The sequence below is a fragment of the Vombatus ursinus genome, unplaced genomic scaffold (assembly GCF_900497805.2).
Source record: "Vombatus ursinus unplaced genomic scaffold, bare-nosed wombat genome assembly UNPS02011767.1, whole genome shotgun sequence".
Taxonomy (NCBI): Eukaryota; Metazoa; Chordata; class Mammalia; order Diprotodontia; family Vombatidae; genus Vombatus; species Vombatus ursinus.
In genome coordinates, this window is record NW_020951545.1 from 4,978,930 (window position 1) to 4,995,399 (window position 16,470).

Genomic DNA, 16,470 nt, shown 5'->3' on the forward strand with positions numbered 1-16,470 from the left:
TAGCTTGAGAAGGAAAGCCGATAGAGCCTTAGAGTTATTTTTTTGTCACTGCAGAGGAGCTGTTTTGTGGTAAGCTCTGTTCTGATTGGACAGTGCCTCATCTGGGGAAATGAATGACTGGCTGGGATGGTATATATGTGGCCTTCAGATGGTTGTTTGATGAGCTTGGCAGCTAGTTGTCTGGCTTAAAGAGAATTGTTATTTATATTAAGAGTTAATACTTTCTAAATGCCTTTTCAAGGCTAATGGTTAATTAATTGAAAGCTTACAAAGATTAGGTTTGGTAGAGACAAGAATTTCCTCACCCTCCAGTCTGAAGAGTTGTGAAGATCAACAGTTAGCAATTTCCTGTGGTGCAGATGTTCCTGAATAGCCCAATAGTATTAAAGCCTGCACTTTAGAGATGCAAGTTGCCTCAAGCATATGAACTTCGCTCCTTAATGTGTTTCCATGCCAAGTTTTTAGAAGTATGTGACTGCTTCACTGTTGTGTGCATTGATGGGAAAATGGGATCCAGACATATATGTGTATTGTGATTCATTATTCATGTGTCTTATTTAAAGTAGATGTATCTGTAGTCCTTTTGCCTTATGCTGGTTGTGTAGACAGAAAACACTGGTTGGGGGTTAAAGGGCTACAGTGGAAAGGGAAGTATATTTCCCCTCAACAATGTTACCCCAGTATCCGAAGATAGTTTCAGTGTAAATGTCTACTGGTAGTTTATCTCTGAGAACTTAGACCTAGTAGCATGAGAACAGGTACAAACTTAGAGAAATGGGGTGTTTCACACACCTAAGTGAGAGGCATGAGGCCCCAAAATATATGTTGGAGGGTGTTTATATCCCACCTTGTCTACAAACCCCACCTATAGCAAGATGTACATATATGTATATGTGTATACATGTGTATATGTATATGTTTGTATACATGTGCATAGGTATACATTCACATTGTGGGGACATTGGAAGAGACCAGTCATCCATCCTCATTACATATGGGCTTCATGATGATTCACAATCATAACGAGTGTGGGAAATGATCTATACGTCTTATTTCTGCCTTGCTGAAATTTATTTTTATATTTAATTTAAGAATAAATAACAGAGGATGAATAGTAAGGCATGGATTTATCTATCCTTATGTATTAATCAGTAAGCATGATCTATTTCTTCATAAATATATTTTTCACTCAAATCTGTATTCATGTTTTTATTTTCATTCAGGCTAACAGTGAATAGCTATTGTAAAGAAAAAGAAAGAATAGAAGAAATCCTAAGTCTTTTATTGACATTTTTAGAAACCGGTCAATTTATTCATATACGTTTCCTATGCAGAATTAATGTTCTGAGATTTCACTATTTAGGAATGCTGCTGTTTGGAATTCTATGTTACATTTGTTGTTGCAGTTTAACTGCAGTAATAGTTTAATGAACTTGAAAAAATGATATTCCAGTACTGGAGATGGGATTTGAGGAGTAATGGACAGAAGGAAAATGTACTAGAAATGATGCTACTATCTTAGGGAAATGCCTCTGGTTTTAAACAGAGAGTCTCAGAGGAACTCATCTCTAGTTGCACTCAGAGACATAACTGTGAATTATGGTACCTGAGGCATATTCAATTGAGCCAGAGGCAAGGTGTGGACAGAGGATGGTCCACTCTGATTATGTGAAAAACTGTCTGTGATTTGCATGGCTTGGTTGATGACCACAAAGAATACAGAGGGGGAAGAGGTAGAAGTGGCAAACTGGGGTTAGTGGCATTGGAGGAAGATGGATCCCAAGAGAGGGTCAGGACCCTTGGGTCTGGTGCTATGTGGTACATGTCAGAGGTCCAAAGCTCAGGAAGCACGCCCCCTAGGGGTGAACATCCTGAGTTATTGTTGTGTCCAACTCTTCATGACCCTATTTGGGGTTTTCTTGGCAAAGATAATGGGATGGTTTGCCATTTCCTTCTCCAGCTCATTTTAAAGGTGAGGAAACTGAGGGAAACAGAATTGTGACTTGCCCAGAGTCACATAGCTAACATGTGTCTGAGGTCAAAATAGAACTCATGAAGATGAGTATTCCTTATTCCAAGCCCAGTGCTCTAAACTGTACCACCTAGTTTTCCAAACACCCTGGACAAAGCTTCAAATACCCATCTTCATTACGAATTTGGTTGTGCTAGCTATTGCAATCATTATATTAATTAGAATATTGCCCATATTCTTTTCCCCAAATATGGATTTAAATGAGACCTATAGTGATGCTGTTTTCCCAGTTAATATCTATGTAGTTATTATTTCTTAACAAAAAACATTTGTTTTAGTGAGACAGTTCATATTTAGGGATGATCTATATTTGGAACGATACAGTATTTAAAACAGGCTCAAAAAAAAAGTGTGGGCAGGTAAGTGGCACAGTGGATAGAGGGCCAGGCAAAAGTCAAGACAACTCAACTTCATGAGTTCAAATATGACCTTAGACACTCACTAGCTGTGTGACTCTAGGCAAGTCACTTAACCTTGTTTGCCTCAGTTTCCTCATCTGCAAAGTGAGCTGGAGAAGGAAATGGCAAACCAACCCAGTATCTTTGCCAAGAAAACCCCAAAAGGAGTCATGAAGAGTCAGACATGACTGAAAAATGACTAAACAACAATGAACAACAAAAAAAGTATTATGAGCTAAGACAAACAAGTTTTTGAATGACTCAGATATAGATAGAATTGATATTCAGAGAATATCAAATTAATCTTTAATATCATCAAACTCTCAGTCTCCCAACTATTCCCCTTCTACAAGTATACTCTTTGAGTGTAGTTTCATCAAAAAGATGAAGACAGTACACATTGGTTAGGCCACAGTGAGTGTATTTGTACAAAAATTTAACTGTGACCAATGAGTCATTTGTTTTAAAAGTGGCAGCCAAAATCCTAGGCTTATTGGACAGGTAGAGGGAAATGACACTTTTGCATTTTAATGAGGGACTCAATCCTTATCCAATTCAATGTCTTCATTTTACAGATGAGAATTAAAATCCGCAAAGATTAAGCAATTTACCAAAGATCTTATAGGTAGAAGCACTTCAGCCTTCCAGTTCCAAATCCTGGGCTCTTTCCCCTGCCTCCTGTCATCTCAGTTACTTTATCAGTAAAACTGAGGGACTATAAGAACATAGATTTAGAATTGGAAGTAACCTTAATTATCATCTAATTCAGCCTTCTTATTTCATTTGTGAGGATGCATCAATCAAGAGGTTAAATAATTTGTCCAAGGATAGACAGGTAGTAAGGGGCAGAGTTGGAAATGGAAACCAGAGCTTCTCAAGTCCAGTACTCTTTCCACTACAGCATGATGCCTCAGTTTTTTCATATGTCACATGATAGCAGAATCAGACCAGATGACCTCTGATGGCACCTTCAAGTTTGAAATCTATGATACTATTAACTTGAAAAGAGCCTGTTGCACTCAATGTTTTACAAAACACATTAAGAGCAGAAGATAATGAAGTTGTATTAAATACTAACAGTCTGTTGAAACTGGTTGAGGATTTGCTCTTGGGAAAATAATGTTCTAATTGCAGTAACAATTGTCTTCCTATGAGCAAGTTAACAACACCCCAACCTTTTCAACAATGAGTCACCAAAATATGTATTTTAGTAAAAATTATAGGAAAAAGAAATGCTTATTGCACTCTTGCAGCTGTTCATAGTGTTCTTTTTCTTTATTTTTAATAAGTTTTTATTGATGTCTCCTGTTTCTCACATCATAGTTATCCCAAGTATCCTTCCCCCTTCCTCTCCAGAGAGCCACCCCATATAACAAATAACAAATAACAATTTTTAAGGAGGAAAAAAAATCAGCACAACTGATTGATCCACTGAAAAAATCTGAAAACATGTGTGATGTGTGAGACCACAAAAGGGTAGATTGAGGCTGTCTTCTCACATCTCTTCATTTAAGCCATGCTTGATCTTCATAATTTTTTACATTCACTTTTGATTTTTTGGTGTGTGGTTGTTCTTTCCATTTACATTGTGTATATTTTTTTTTAGTTCTTCTTATTTCAGTATTGCATCAGTTCATGTAAATCTTTCCATGTTTCTCTGCATTCACCATACATGTAATTTCTTATAGCATAGTAATGTTCCATTACATTTATGTATCACAATTCGTTTATCCTTTCCCTAATTGATACGTATCTACTTTGTTTCCAATTCTTTACTACTACAAAAAGTGTTGCTATAAAAATTTTGGAATATATGGGAACTTTATTCTTATTCATAGATTCCTTGAGGCATAAAGGGTTAGATATTATGGTTACCTTATTTGCATCATCCCAAATTTCTTTCCAAAATTATTGTACCATTTTACAGCTCCATTAACAATATATTAGTGTGCCTATCGTTCCACAATCCCTCCAATATTGGCTATTGCCATTTTTTGTCATTTTTACTAATTGGTAGGGTGTGAGACTTAACCTCAGGGTTGGTTTGTTTTGCATTTTTTCTTCTTATTATTTATTTAAAACATCCTTTCATGTCGTTGTGAATATTTTTCAATTCTTCATTTGAAAACAGTTTGTTCACGTCATTTGATCACTTATGTATTGGGGAATGGCTATTCATCATATATATGTATATACACAAATATATTTATTGTTTATATATCTTGAATGTCTAACTCTTATCAGAGAAATTTGATATAAAGATTTTTTCCATTCCATCAATTCCCTTCTTATAATAGTTGCATTAATTTTGTCTGTGCAGAAGCTTTGCAGTTTCATGTAATCAAAGTTATTTAGCTTATCTTTTGCAATTACCTCTATCAATTGTTTGGTTAAGAACACACCTCCTACTCATAACTGTAAGGTTTATATGATTTGTTTCTCTTCTAATTTTTTATAGTATGATCATAAATATTAAAGTTATATATCCTTTTAGAATATATTGTAGAATATGGCATAAGGTATTGGTCTAAGTCAAATTTCTGCCAGACTGCTTTCCAGTTTTCCCAGCAATTTAAAAAAATCAAATGAAGAGTTTCCCTCCCACCTAGGTAATTTATGTTTTCCAATTTATCAAACACTAGGCTATTGAGTTCCATTGTTTCTGATTCTCCTTTTTCTAGTGTGTTCCATTGCTTTACCTCTTTATTTTTTCACCAATATTAGATGGTTCTGATGACAGATACTTTATAATATTGTTTGAAGTCTGGAAGTGTTTTCCTCCTTCATCTCTACTTCTTTTCATCATTTTACTTGGTATTCTATATGTTTTCTTTTTCCGAATAAATGTTATTATTTTTTCCAATTCTATAAAGTATCCCCTTGAAAATTTAATTATTAGAGTATTAAAAAGTGTAAATGTACTTCAGAAGTATCATTCCTAATTTAACTTTAAAGGCTTATTGATGTGTTTTCTTAACCTACAAAATTTTTACTAACATATTCTCCAAAGGTAATTTTATTCCCTTCCCATCTCAAACAAACTTCAGTTACATATGGATATCTTTGAGTTTAATTTTTCTTAAAAGAACTTACCACATAGTTCTTCTGTGTCGAGATTGCTTAAAAAGAAAGAAAGAAAGAAAAGAAAAAGAAAGAAAAGAAACATGATTACTTCCTCTGGATTTTAAATTGGATTTTTGTAAAATTGAATACAGTCACTTTCTAGCCCACAAAAAGGCACTATATGACAATGTCTATTAGAGATATTCACCTATTGAATCCCAAATTGGTCTATATCATATCAGTAATAAGCATGAACTGAGCCAGATTGTTTCAGTGCATAAACTACTTCTTTGAAATATTGGGAAAGTTGTAGCCTAGAAGAGGTGATTCTTGAGCCCTCCAGTTATTAGTTCCCCCCCCCCACCTCCTTTACTTTGTATATATCCACCATTTACTTATATGTGAACATATTGTTATCTCACCCCCTTCCAGTCCCCCAGTATAATACAAGTTCTTTGATGATAGAGACTATTTCCTTTGTATCCCTGAGGCCTAACACAGGAGCACCTAATAGTGGGCATCTAATAAATGCTTGGTGGATTGAGGCTATGGTTTATTTTCCTTTACAAAGTACTTTCCCCACAACAACTCTGTGAGATTGGTAGCATAATTATAATTATCTTCCATTAAAGATAAAATAGCTTAGGCTCAATGAAATAAAGTAATTTAATCAATTAATTGGTCAAAATAGGACTAGAATCCAGGATTTTTTTTTGAACTCTAAGTCAAGTGCTCTTCCCATTATATCAGAATGACTCTTTTTGCGAGGCAATTGGAGTTAAGTGACTTGCCCACATAGCTAGTAAGTGTCAAGTGTCTGGTCTGAGACCAGATTTGAACTCAGGTCCTCCTGATTCGTGCTCTATCCACTGCACCACCTAGCTGCCCCATCAGAATGACTCTTACAGGCATCTGAGAATTCAGGGGAGAGAAATGGCGTGGGGGTAGATGAGGGTTTAAGAAAGGCTGTGAAACTTTGCATGAAGTTGTGCCATTATGACTTCTGGAATAAACACAGACTATTGGAATGAATCTATGGGAATGATTTAGACATAAATCAAAGGCCCTTAGATACACTGTTTTTTTTTTCTCTGATTTATATCTCATCATACAAAGCTATAGAATGATACTTTAGAGCTCCCAGAAATCTTATGGTCAACCACCCTTATTTTACCTATGAAAAAACGGAGGCCTTCACAGAATTCCTTTAACAGATGAGCACACTGAGACTCAGAGCTATTAAGTACATTCTCCAAGGTCATACCACTCAGTAGTCAGGGGCAAAACCTAGGTTTCCTTATTCCTAATTTATGTTTTATCATTCTGTCTTTCTGCCACAAAACAAACAAACAAATAAAAAACATGCAAACATTTCTGGCATTGAAGCTGATGCCATTCGCATCCTTTTCTCTTAGGAGTTCAAGTAATAAAAATAACTACTGCTTTTTATATGAAATTTTACAGAGCAAAAAAGCACTTTGTGAAACAGGTAGTAAGCATTTCATCATCAATATTATTATTATTCTTTTTGCAAATGAGAAAACTGAGTTTGGGAGTTTAAGGGACTTGGCCAAAGTTCATATAGCTTCTAAGTACAAGATGTCCCAAAAAATCTCAGTACGATTGTAAGCTATTAAAAATTTAAAACTGCAGTAAGAATTTTGGGGCCCCCTGTAAAAGAGCTAACTCAAACCAGGTTTTTTTTGTTCCAATTCAAGTACTCTTTCTACTCTTTTTTTGGGGGGGTAAGGCAATTGGGGTTAAGTGACTTGCCCAGGGTCACACAGCTAGTGCATGTGTTTGAGGCCAATTTGAATTCAGGTCCTCCTGATTCCACAGCCGGTGCTTTATCCGCTGCACCATCTGGCTGTCCCTCTACTCATTTTTAATGGCCATAATAAGAACAATACTTTCCCACTCATTAAAAAAAATCCGTATCATTGTTTTTACAATGATACATCACAGTAATTTCCAGAAATACTTCTCCCTTGATCCCCAAAAGCACCGAACAAGCCTCTTTTTAACAAAGAAAATCGATTCAGCAAAGCAAATGACATAGGAACCACATATGTCAATATATGCAATGCACCCATAGTCACTAACGTCATAAAGGAAATGGAGAGTAAATTTCCTCATCTCTTTTTTTTTCTCCTAATCCACACTGAAACCTTAATTTCTTGTGTCGAGATGCAGACCATAGGAACTAAGAGTATTCTTCATGCCAATAGCCACAGCTATTTCTTACAGAAGCAACCTGCTAACGAAACCATATAGAACATGGCCTGGAACACCTCTATTTTCAGCAGTTTTTGTTCTGCATTGTTTGTGAGAGGTGGTATAAATTGTATGCATTTATAGCAGGGCTACGTGACTGAATTTTAGCAAGCAAGATTTCTTATTGTATCATATTTTCATCTTGCAATATCATGGGAATTTAAAGAACAACCAAGCCATATGCACAGCATATGTTAGTCTTTCAAACGACCCTACTCTTTGTACACACGTGTATACATATCTAGGCATGACTACAAATTCTAACTATGGCATTAAAATATAGAAGAAGATAAAAGAACACACACTATAAAATGGATGTGTACTCACTGAAATGTAGCATCAGAATGATTCCTATTACTAACTATACAGTCTTTGTTAGATCTAATAGAGGTATAAGAACAAAATATTTTTCTTCTTAGCATAGGCTTGTAGTTGTTGTTGTTGTTGTTTTATTGGTCTTATTGTTTTTCCAGTTCAAGATAGCTATGCTATACTGTAGAGGAATCACTAACAGCTCTTTAGGCTTCTAGGCCCCTTTAAAACTTGTTGCTTGTTTTCTGAGCATAATTGTTATTTTGTTACGATTTTATTACAATGAGGTTGTTTTGAGGTAATTCTTTGTCAACTCTTAGTGTCATTTTTCGCTTATGACCATAACTTGTCAGTTAATGAGCATTTATTATCTGCTATGTGTCAACCATCATTGAAATGCTTATTTCCTCATATCACCAGCTTCTGCAATATCTCTAACAGTCACTGAAGTGTACTCTGAAAGAGCTGCAAGTTTTACATATTTCCTTGGAGTAATATTAATTCTTAAAAAACAGAATTAAAAACAGAGAAGAGATCAATAAAACCTATGTGTACCCAGAGCTTGACATGGTGTCTGACACATAGTAAGTGATTAATAAATGTTTATTTGATTAATTTATGGCAGGAAATGCATTACTAATCTAATAGAGAACTAACTAAGAGTGAAGAAACTAGCTCAATGTGTTTTTAATCTGGTCCAGGTCAAACGTTCTGAATCAGCCTCTCTTCAGCAGAAATATACATGCATGACCATTGCTATTACAAAATAAAATAATATCAACATTTTTGCTTTTCCCAAATAATTAATACATGACTTTTATGATATTATTCCATTTCATCTTATTATCCTTGAGAAGCAAGGGTGGTATGACTTGATGATTATGAAGTTAAAACAACAACAACAACAACACCTTACAATTATCCCTTTCACATCACAAGGGTTAGGGGCCAGAGCCCCTGAGATCTAGAAAATCTTTGTAAAACTTTTTGGCCGTCCCTTCATACCAGAGAAGAAGCTGAATGGTTTTTTTTTTAAATGGGATGTTCACAGTACCTTATTGTAAAATTTCGTTGATACTATACAATACTATTCATATATTTTATGCATTTCTGAGTTTCTAAACTTTTTTTGTGTCATCTGGTGGCCTTTGTGTGTCGTCTGTTTGCTTGTTTTGTGGCAGAAAGACAGAATAATAAAACATAAACTAGGAATGAGGAAACCTAGGTCCTGAACCTGGCTTTGCCCCTGACTACTGAGTGGTATGATCTTGGAGAACTTACTTAATGCCCCTGAGTCCTAGTATGCTTCCCCAAAATTTCCATTTAATTTCTTATACATGCACCTTCAATATATAGAAACTGTGATGGGAAAAGTCTCAATGTGGAAGGGATAACTGTAGATTTGAATCTTATCTACCTCCCAGTTGCGTGACCTTTGGCAAATCATTTCACTACTCTGAGACTTATTTAAAAAAAAAATAAAATAGGGAAAATTGTACTTAATAGGATCTGGCTTCAGGGGTTGTTTTAAGGACCAAATGAAATAATTGATATGAAAGTGTTTTGTAATGGGCAAGTGTTATGTAAAGGTTATCCCAAAAGTTTTAGTGGAGTTTTAGTTACTAAAGCTTAAAACTGAACTAAGACTTTTGGGACACTTTGTATAAATATATTCATAATGATATAGACAATTTCTAGATCAACAAATTTTTTATGCCAATATTCAGGTTTGTCAAAAGTAGTCTTTTGACATTTGAACCTATAAAAAAGAAACATGTTACAAAAAACTGAATTTATTTTATTGAAAACATTTGGTAATGCCTAATTCCCACACTAAGTCCCTACTCCAGTGCCTCATCCTGGTCTGGAGGTGAGTAGGGGTCTTTGAAACTATGCCCACAGAGAGCTAAGTAGCAGATTCAGTCAAACTGGAAAGGTTTTGAAATGTGAGTCTGGAAATGGACTGTGAATTTGTCATCTGAGGACCAGCCATCACCAAAAGGATGGCTACCAGGTGATTGCTTTTTAGCCACAGAAAGCCTCTACTAATCTGTGGAGGGCCTGGCTCTGTGGAGTGAGGACCCACATCCATGAAATCACGGCCACCTGAAGTCTTGGAGATGAGATGGCTGGAATTGTATGTACTTCCCCCCAACCCCCATTTCAGGCACCAGTATGATTCCAGAGAAGCTAAACAGATTTGCTGCCTAATGGGCTTTGTGCTTATCACTTTTAAGATACACATCTGTGATAGTAATTTCAGCTTTGCATCTGAATATACTACTACTACAGTATCTATTTTCACCTACAAGTTCTTAATATAAAAAACAAATAAAAACAATCTCCCTGAATAATTTGATATTAAAATCATCAATCATTTATGTAGCACTTTAACATTTGCAAAACATTTTATATATGTGTTATCTTATTTTCCTAGCTCTGTGCTATAGGTGCAAACATTATTTCCACTTTACAGATAAGGAAACTGAGGTGGAGAGAGGTTGAATTTAAGGTAGGATTTGAATTCAGGTCTTGCTGAATCCCAAGTCCACTCTGCTCCCTGTATAACGTAGCTCCCTTGATCAATGAGAGCTCAGTTGTGTCTCTCTGTTTTCCCCCAAGGTTTTAACTTCTTTGATCTGTTTTAGTATAAGGGAGGAAACGTGAAAAAATGAAGGAGGCATCAGATTTGAAGTCAGAGGTTCAAACTCTGGTTCAAATTCAGATCTGCTGATTGTCATCTGTCTGACCTTGGGTAAGGAACTTAAAACATCTATTGGCCTCAGTTTCCTCATCTGTAAAATGAGGGGATGGGCCTGATGACTTCTAAGGTCCTGGACACCCCTAAATCTATGAACCTGTCATCAACAATGTGGGAAAAGAATTATAACCATTGCTCTTTAGAGACTAGAATGCTCTCTTTTCCCACGCATCCTGGATTTGCACAAGATTTCTGCCACACAGCTAAAGAGGCAGCTGGTGTTACAGTGGATAGGTCTGGAGTTATGAAGACCTGAGTCCAAATCTAGCCTCAAATACTTACTGGTCGTGTGACCTTGGACAAATCACTTTGCCTCTGTCTACCTCAGTTTCCTCAAGAATTTTGTGAGGCCCGAATGAAAAAATATTTGTAAAGCTCTTGGCACAGAGTAGATGTTGAATAAGTGTTTGTCGACTATTTATTGAGTAACTCTCCTCCTTGTCACTTTCAGTCTTAGAACAACATAAGAATATTGGTTGTGTCATGAACAGAATATTGGAGTTGGAGTTAGAAGTTGCTCTTACTTGCAAGTTTAGTGAATGTTCAGTCATTTTCAATTGTGTCTGACTCTTTGTGACCACTCTTGGGGTCAAAGATGCTGGAGTGGTTTGCCATTTCCTTCTCCACCTCATTTTATAGATGAGGAAACTGAGGAAAACACAGTTAAGTGATTTTCCCGGATTCACACAGCTAGTGAGTATCTGAGGCTGGTTTTGAACTCAGGAAAACTTCCCGACTCCAGGCCTGCCATTCTACTATGGTACCATCTAGCTGCCATGTGAACTCCTAGTGAACATGGACATCACCAAACCTTTCTGAGACTCAGTTCCCTTATCTTTAAGATAAGAATAAAAATACCCATAGTGCCTAAATCACAAGGTTGTTGTCAAGGTCAAATGAGAGATCCTAGCACATGAAAGCACTTTGTAGACTGCCTTGGCAACTGCCAATGCAAGATATTACTTCTTCAATGTAACAAAATACTACCATTGGAACCCCAAGGAGCATTTGGGGCTCCAAAAGTTTACAATGCAATAAACACTTTCAGGAGGGGAATCATCTGAATTATGAACATTTCATTCATTTATTTAGGACAGGACAAGTGTAGTTCTATGTACACTAGTTTACTGCCTGATTAATAGGGTGGCTAAATTCATTCATTTAGTGAGCAAGTAAGCATTTCTTAAGCCCCTACGTGTGAGACATTGTCTTAGTAGCTGGAGATACAAAGACAAAAGCAAAAACAGTGTCTGTCCTCAAGGAACTTAACCTCTGGTAGATTTAGAATAAATAGCTACAAAATGTACATAACTGCTGTCAAATCCCTTATTTTACAATGTTACTTTATGAATTTTCTCTTCCTTTGAGAGAGTGTGAGTCAAAAAACTTCCACTGTTATCAGGACAAATCTAGAGAGATAACTCTGTCCCACCAAACAGAACTGATGAAAATCAGCAGAGGGAGAAGGAGTGTCAGAAGAGTAATAAAGCATTTGACCCTGTAAATGTATCTGGATGCAATTTATCCTCATAAACTTGCCCCTTGCTAGTTTTAGAATTTCAGCCAGCAGTGAGATGTGGTTGTCATGGCAATGATAGACTATCGAAGGTCCTCATAAGGAGTTGCCTGAATTCTCCAGGATCTATTAGGAGTGAACTATTTTCACATAACACAGTGTTTACCAGGGGTTTGAAAGGCAGAACAGAGCTTCATTTTACATGAAGAAAATCCCCAAATCTTGAGCGTGTCTCTGAAGGCAAGGGAGTTTCTTTTAGGGTTTGCGTATCTTAAATCTGGGGTTGTGAGCAGGCTGGTGTTTGACTAAGATAACTGGTCTTTTATCATAAGATTTAGTAAAAAAAATTAAACTATATTGAAACAATTTTATCATTATAGATGCTGGTCACCTGCCAAGATCTATGATGAGATTGAAGTGAAATAACATTTAAATTATGTTATCAACTAAATGATGTGCCAAATTAGATGGGAGGGGAGATGGAGAGGAGAGAGACATAATAGTGATAATAAGACCCTTTTACTGATATTCCCAGTTTGTCCATTTTTAATTAATTTTTTCCAATCCTTTAGCAACTTACATCAAACTATTTTTTTCCTTCTCAAGGTAAAAAAGAAGCATTTAACAAAGATTGATGGAGTGTCTATTATGTGCAAGACAAAGCAGTAGGCTCTATAGGGTGCACAAAAATGAATCAGGTAGACATTAAAAAAATACGTGCAGAAATCCATTCTTTGCTAGCACCAAACACTCTGTTGAGTCCTTCTTGGACTGAAGAGTTGCCCACAGAGGAAGAAGATGATGAATACTAGTCATTTGACGTCTGTACCTATGGTCTAAATAGCAGTAGCAGAGACACTGAGACTGGCCGCAAGTGAAGCTGCCTGCTGTCTAGAAACACCGCACAAGAACAGATGTCTTTAGTCTGCATGCTATTTTCAAGTCCTGCTTGGACTTCTCTGCATTTACTGGTAGAAAGGCATGGATGAAAGAAAAGAAGCAACAATGTCCTCTTGGGGATTCTGCTGACACTTTCGATATCTCTAGAAGCATGTTTTCAAACTTTCTAGAGAGGCCATCCTTACAGTGAAAGGGTGGTCTTTACAGTTCCTCCAATATCAGTAGAAAGCCTCAGGGCAGCCCAAGAATCAAAGTCCACATTCAGACTGAGAACCTTTCGTGCTCTCAAAACCTAAAATGGATGGAAGGTTAAGGATGTTAAGGTAATTTAATGACAAAAAACCTTCCCAGGATACAAGAAAAGATTGACTATTTTAAAAATTAGTTAAATTAGTTAAATATTAATTACACCCAATATAATCATCGCCAATTTATTTTAAGTGAATAAACAACTCAACAAAGCCTGCTTTGTTCTGAAAACACTTTCTTTTCCAAGGCCATCATTGCCACCAAGGAAAATTCACAGACAAAAAAGACTCTTTGAGCTACCAGGCAGCTCTTGCTGAAAAAAAAACATTTTTTAAAGAGTTTGCTGAATGTAAAGAAAAACACAAAATAACAATCACTTTAAAAAAGTATTTTCTGCTTCCATTTACCATTGTTATTTATAATGTGACAAAAAATTGAACTGACAAAGAAGAAAAAGAAGTGTCCTGGTGAATTTTTATAGTTTGTGAAATATTTACTAAAGAATATTCTGTAAATGTAGCTTACTTTTGACCCCTTAAAAGCAATATGGAGATTGATTTCTTAAATTAAATTATGGTTCCATTTCATCTCATTGTAATTTAATCAATCGCTCTGTCTCTCTCTGTCTTTGTCTCTGTCTCTTTCTCTATCTCTGTGTCTCTGTCTCTGTCTCTCTGCCTCAGTCTCTCTGTTTCTGTCTCTCTGGCTCTCTGTTTCTGTCTGTGTCTGTGTTTCTCTGTGTCTCTCTTTCTCTCTCTGTCTCTGTCTCTGTCTCTCTCTCTCTCTATATATGTATGTACAAAAAATTGGCCTAAAAAGAGTTATAATTTTCTTTTAATCTTGAAAAATAAAACAAACAAACTACTCTCCTCTTTTGTTTCAGCCTCCTTGCTAAGACCAACACTTCTACTTATATACTTAATTTTTATGGCTTTCTGCTTTTCCAGAAGCTTCCCCCCTTTCTCCATCTCTGTCTAATTTTCAGTGTTTTATTCCTACCCACAGGAGAATGAATCTAAATTCCTTGCATGGGGCAGTGGAAAGAATACTGGATTTGGAGTCAGGAGACCTCAGTCCAAATCCCAGCTCTGACAATAAGTACCCATGTGACCTCAGGAAAGTCATCTCATCTCTCTGGTTCTTGGTTTCTTCAATTCTAAAATGATAAGGCTGAATTTGATGACTTCTGAGGTCCCAGCCAGCCCTCAACTTATACACATATAAGATGCATGCTATTCCACCTTAAAACTCTGCATTCCTTGCACACAGCAGGTACTTAATGCTTGTTGAAGTTGAAAGAAGACACAGAGTTTATTATCTAGTGGAGCTAGGTATTATCTGTACATAAATAAATAAATATAATGTTAAATAATATATTATAAGGGCATTCCAGAAATGTAAAACAAAGTGATAATTGAGGCCAGAGAGAGAAGTGTCTTTTCTCCTTCCCTAAGGAAATGAAGAAAGGCTGATATGACATTTGAGTTGGGAATTCAAAAGGTGAAACGACTAATAGCAGCACTCATAATCAAATATATAATCAAATGTATTTCATTTTTAAACAAGTTTTTATTGATGTGTTTTTATTAGAATACCAGAAATTTCCCCAGTATCTTCTTCTACCCTTCCCAGAAAGCCGTCTCATGAAAGAAATATTTTTAAAGACAATAAAATTAAGCAAAATTAAAAAATCAGCAAGACTGATCAGTCATCAGACAGGTCTGAAAGTATGTATAATGTACCATGCTTGTCCTTTGTACCTTTTCAATATTTACTTTTTACTTTTTATTTTTTGTGGTTTTCATTCTGCTCGCATTGATGCCATTATATGTATATGTATATGTATACGTAGATATATATACTATATATACATATATAGATATCGTATTCTTATCTCTGCTTACTTCACTTTGCCTCGGCTCATCAAAATCTTTCCATGTTTCTCTGTATTTGTCACATTTGTCATTTATTAGTGTGTGGTAATTACATTCATGTACTGCAATTTGTTGAGTTATTCTGTAATCAGTGGGCATCTATTTTGTTTCTAGTTCTTTCCTAACATGAAAAGGCTGCTATAATATATATTCAATATTCAATATATATGGGGACTTATTTCTTATCAATCAAATGCTGTTTTAAAAATACTTTTTGGAACCAGAAGAAATAACAAGTCAAGAAGACAAAAACTCAGGTCCCATTTCTGCCATATGTTAGCTATGTGTGACCGATAATGGGTAAGTCATCTAATATCTCAGTGCCCCACCACTGAGCATTTATTGTAAAATAGTTGTCAAAGTGCTCTGGTGGAGCAGTTTCTTCAACAAGAGTTTCCTGCACCAATGAAATCACAGGTCTGAGCAAAACCAACCAACCAAACAAACAAACCCCAAAATGATGGTGATTGCTCGTAAGATATGAGAGATTTAGAGAGGACCCAAAATTAACTCATTGTTTTGAATGTCTTTTCTTCTGTAAAATTCCTTGCAGATATCTCAACTTACTAGCCTCTTCCCGGCCTTAGTTTATCAACGTAATACCAATAGCATAACTAGTTGGTGTTGATATTTATATGGTGCTTCTAGGTCTACAAAGGTGTTCATATGCATTTTTTCTTCACAGTGACATCAGGAGGCAGGCACTACAAGTAATATATTATGATCCTCATTTTACAGAAGTGGAAACTAAGGCTCAAAAGTGAAATCATTTTTCCTAAGATCATATAGCTAGTTAAGCACGAGAGTAATAGAATATGACACTCTGACAATAAATGTGATGCTCTATCTCTTCCTCCACTGGGTCAAACAAGAAACTTGTGACCAGAGTCTAAAAAGAGAGTTACAAAGATTTTGACTGGTTCTACATTTCTAAAATTCTCTTCCCCTCCTAAAATTATTGGACAGACTACTTGCAACAACTGTGGTATAAGAATTGATAACCAGGAAAGATTATTTACAAACGAGGCAGC

At 35.9% G+C, this 16,470-nt stretch overlaps 1 protein-coding gene and 1 pseudogene across 1 annotated transcript in view; one reads left to right on the forward strand and one right to left on the reverse strand.

Annotated features, from left to right (window-relative positions):
* Nucleotides 1-16,470, reverse strand: part of NECAB1 (N-terminal EF-hand calcium binding protein 1) — a 203,585-nt gene that overhangs the window by 107,087 nt on the left and 80,028 nt on the right. Inside the window, exon 4 of the mRNA XM_027856976.1 lies at nt 5,524-5,549. Within this exon, the coding sequence (XP_027712777.1) occupies nt 5,524-5,549 (26 nt within the window). The remainder of the gene's footprint in view (nt 1-5,523; nt 5,550-16,470) is intronic.
* The window catches only part of LOC114039293, a 42,412-nt pseudogene continuing 41,677 nt past the window's right edge, over nt 15,736-16,470 (forward strand).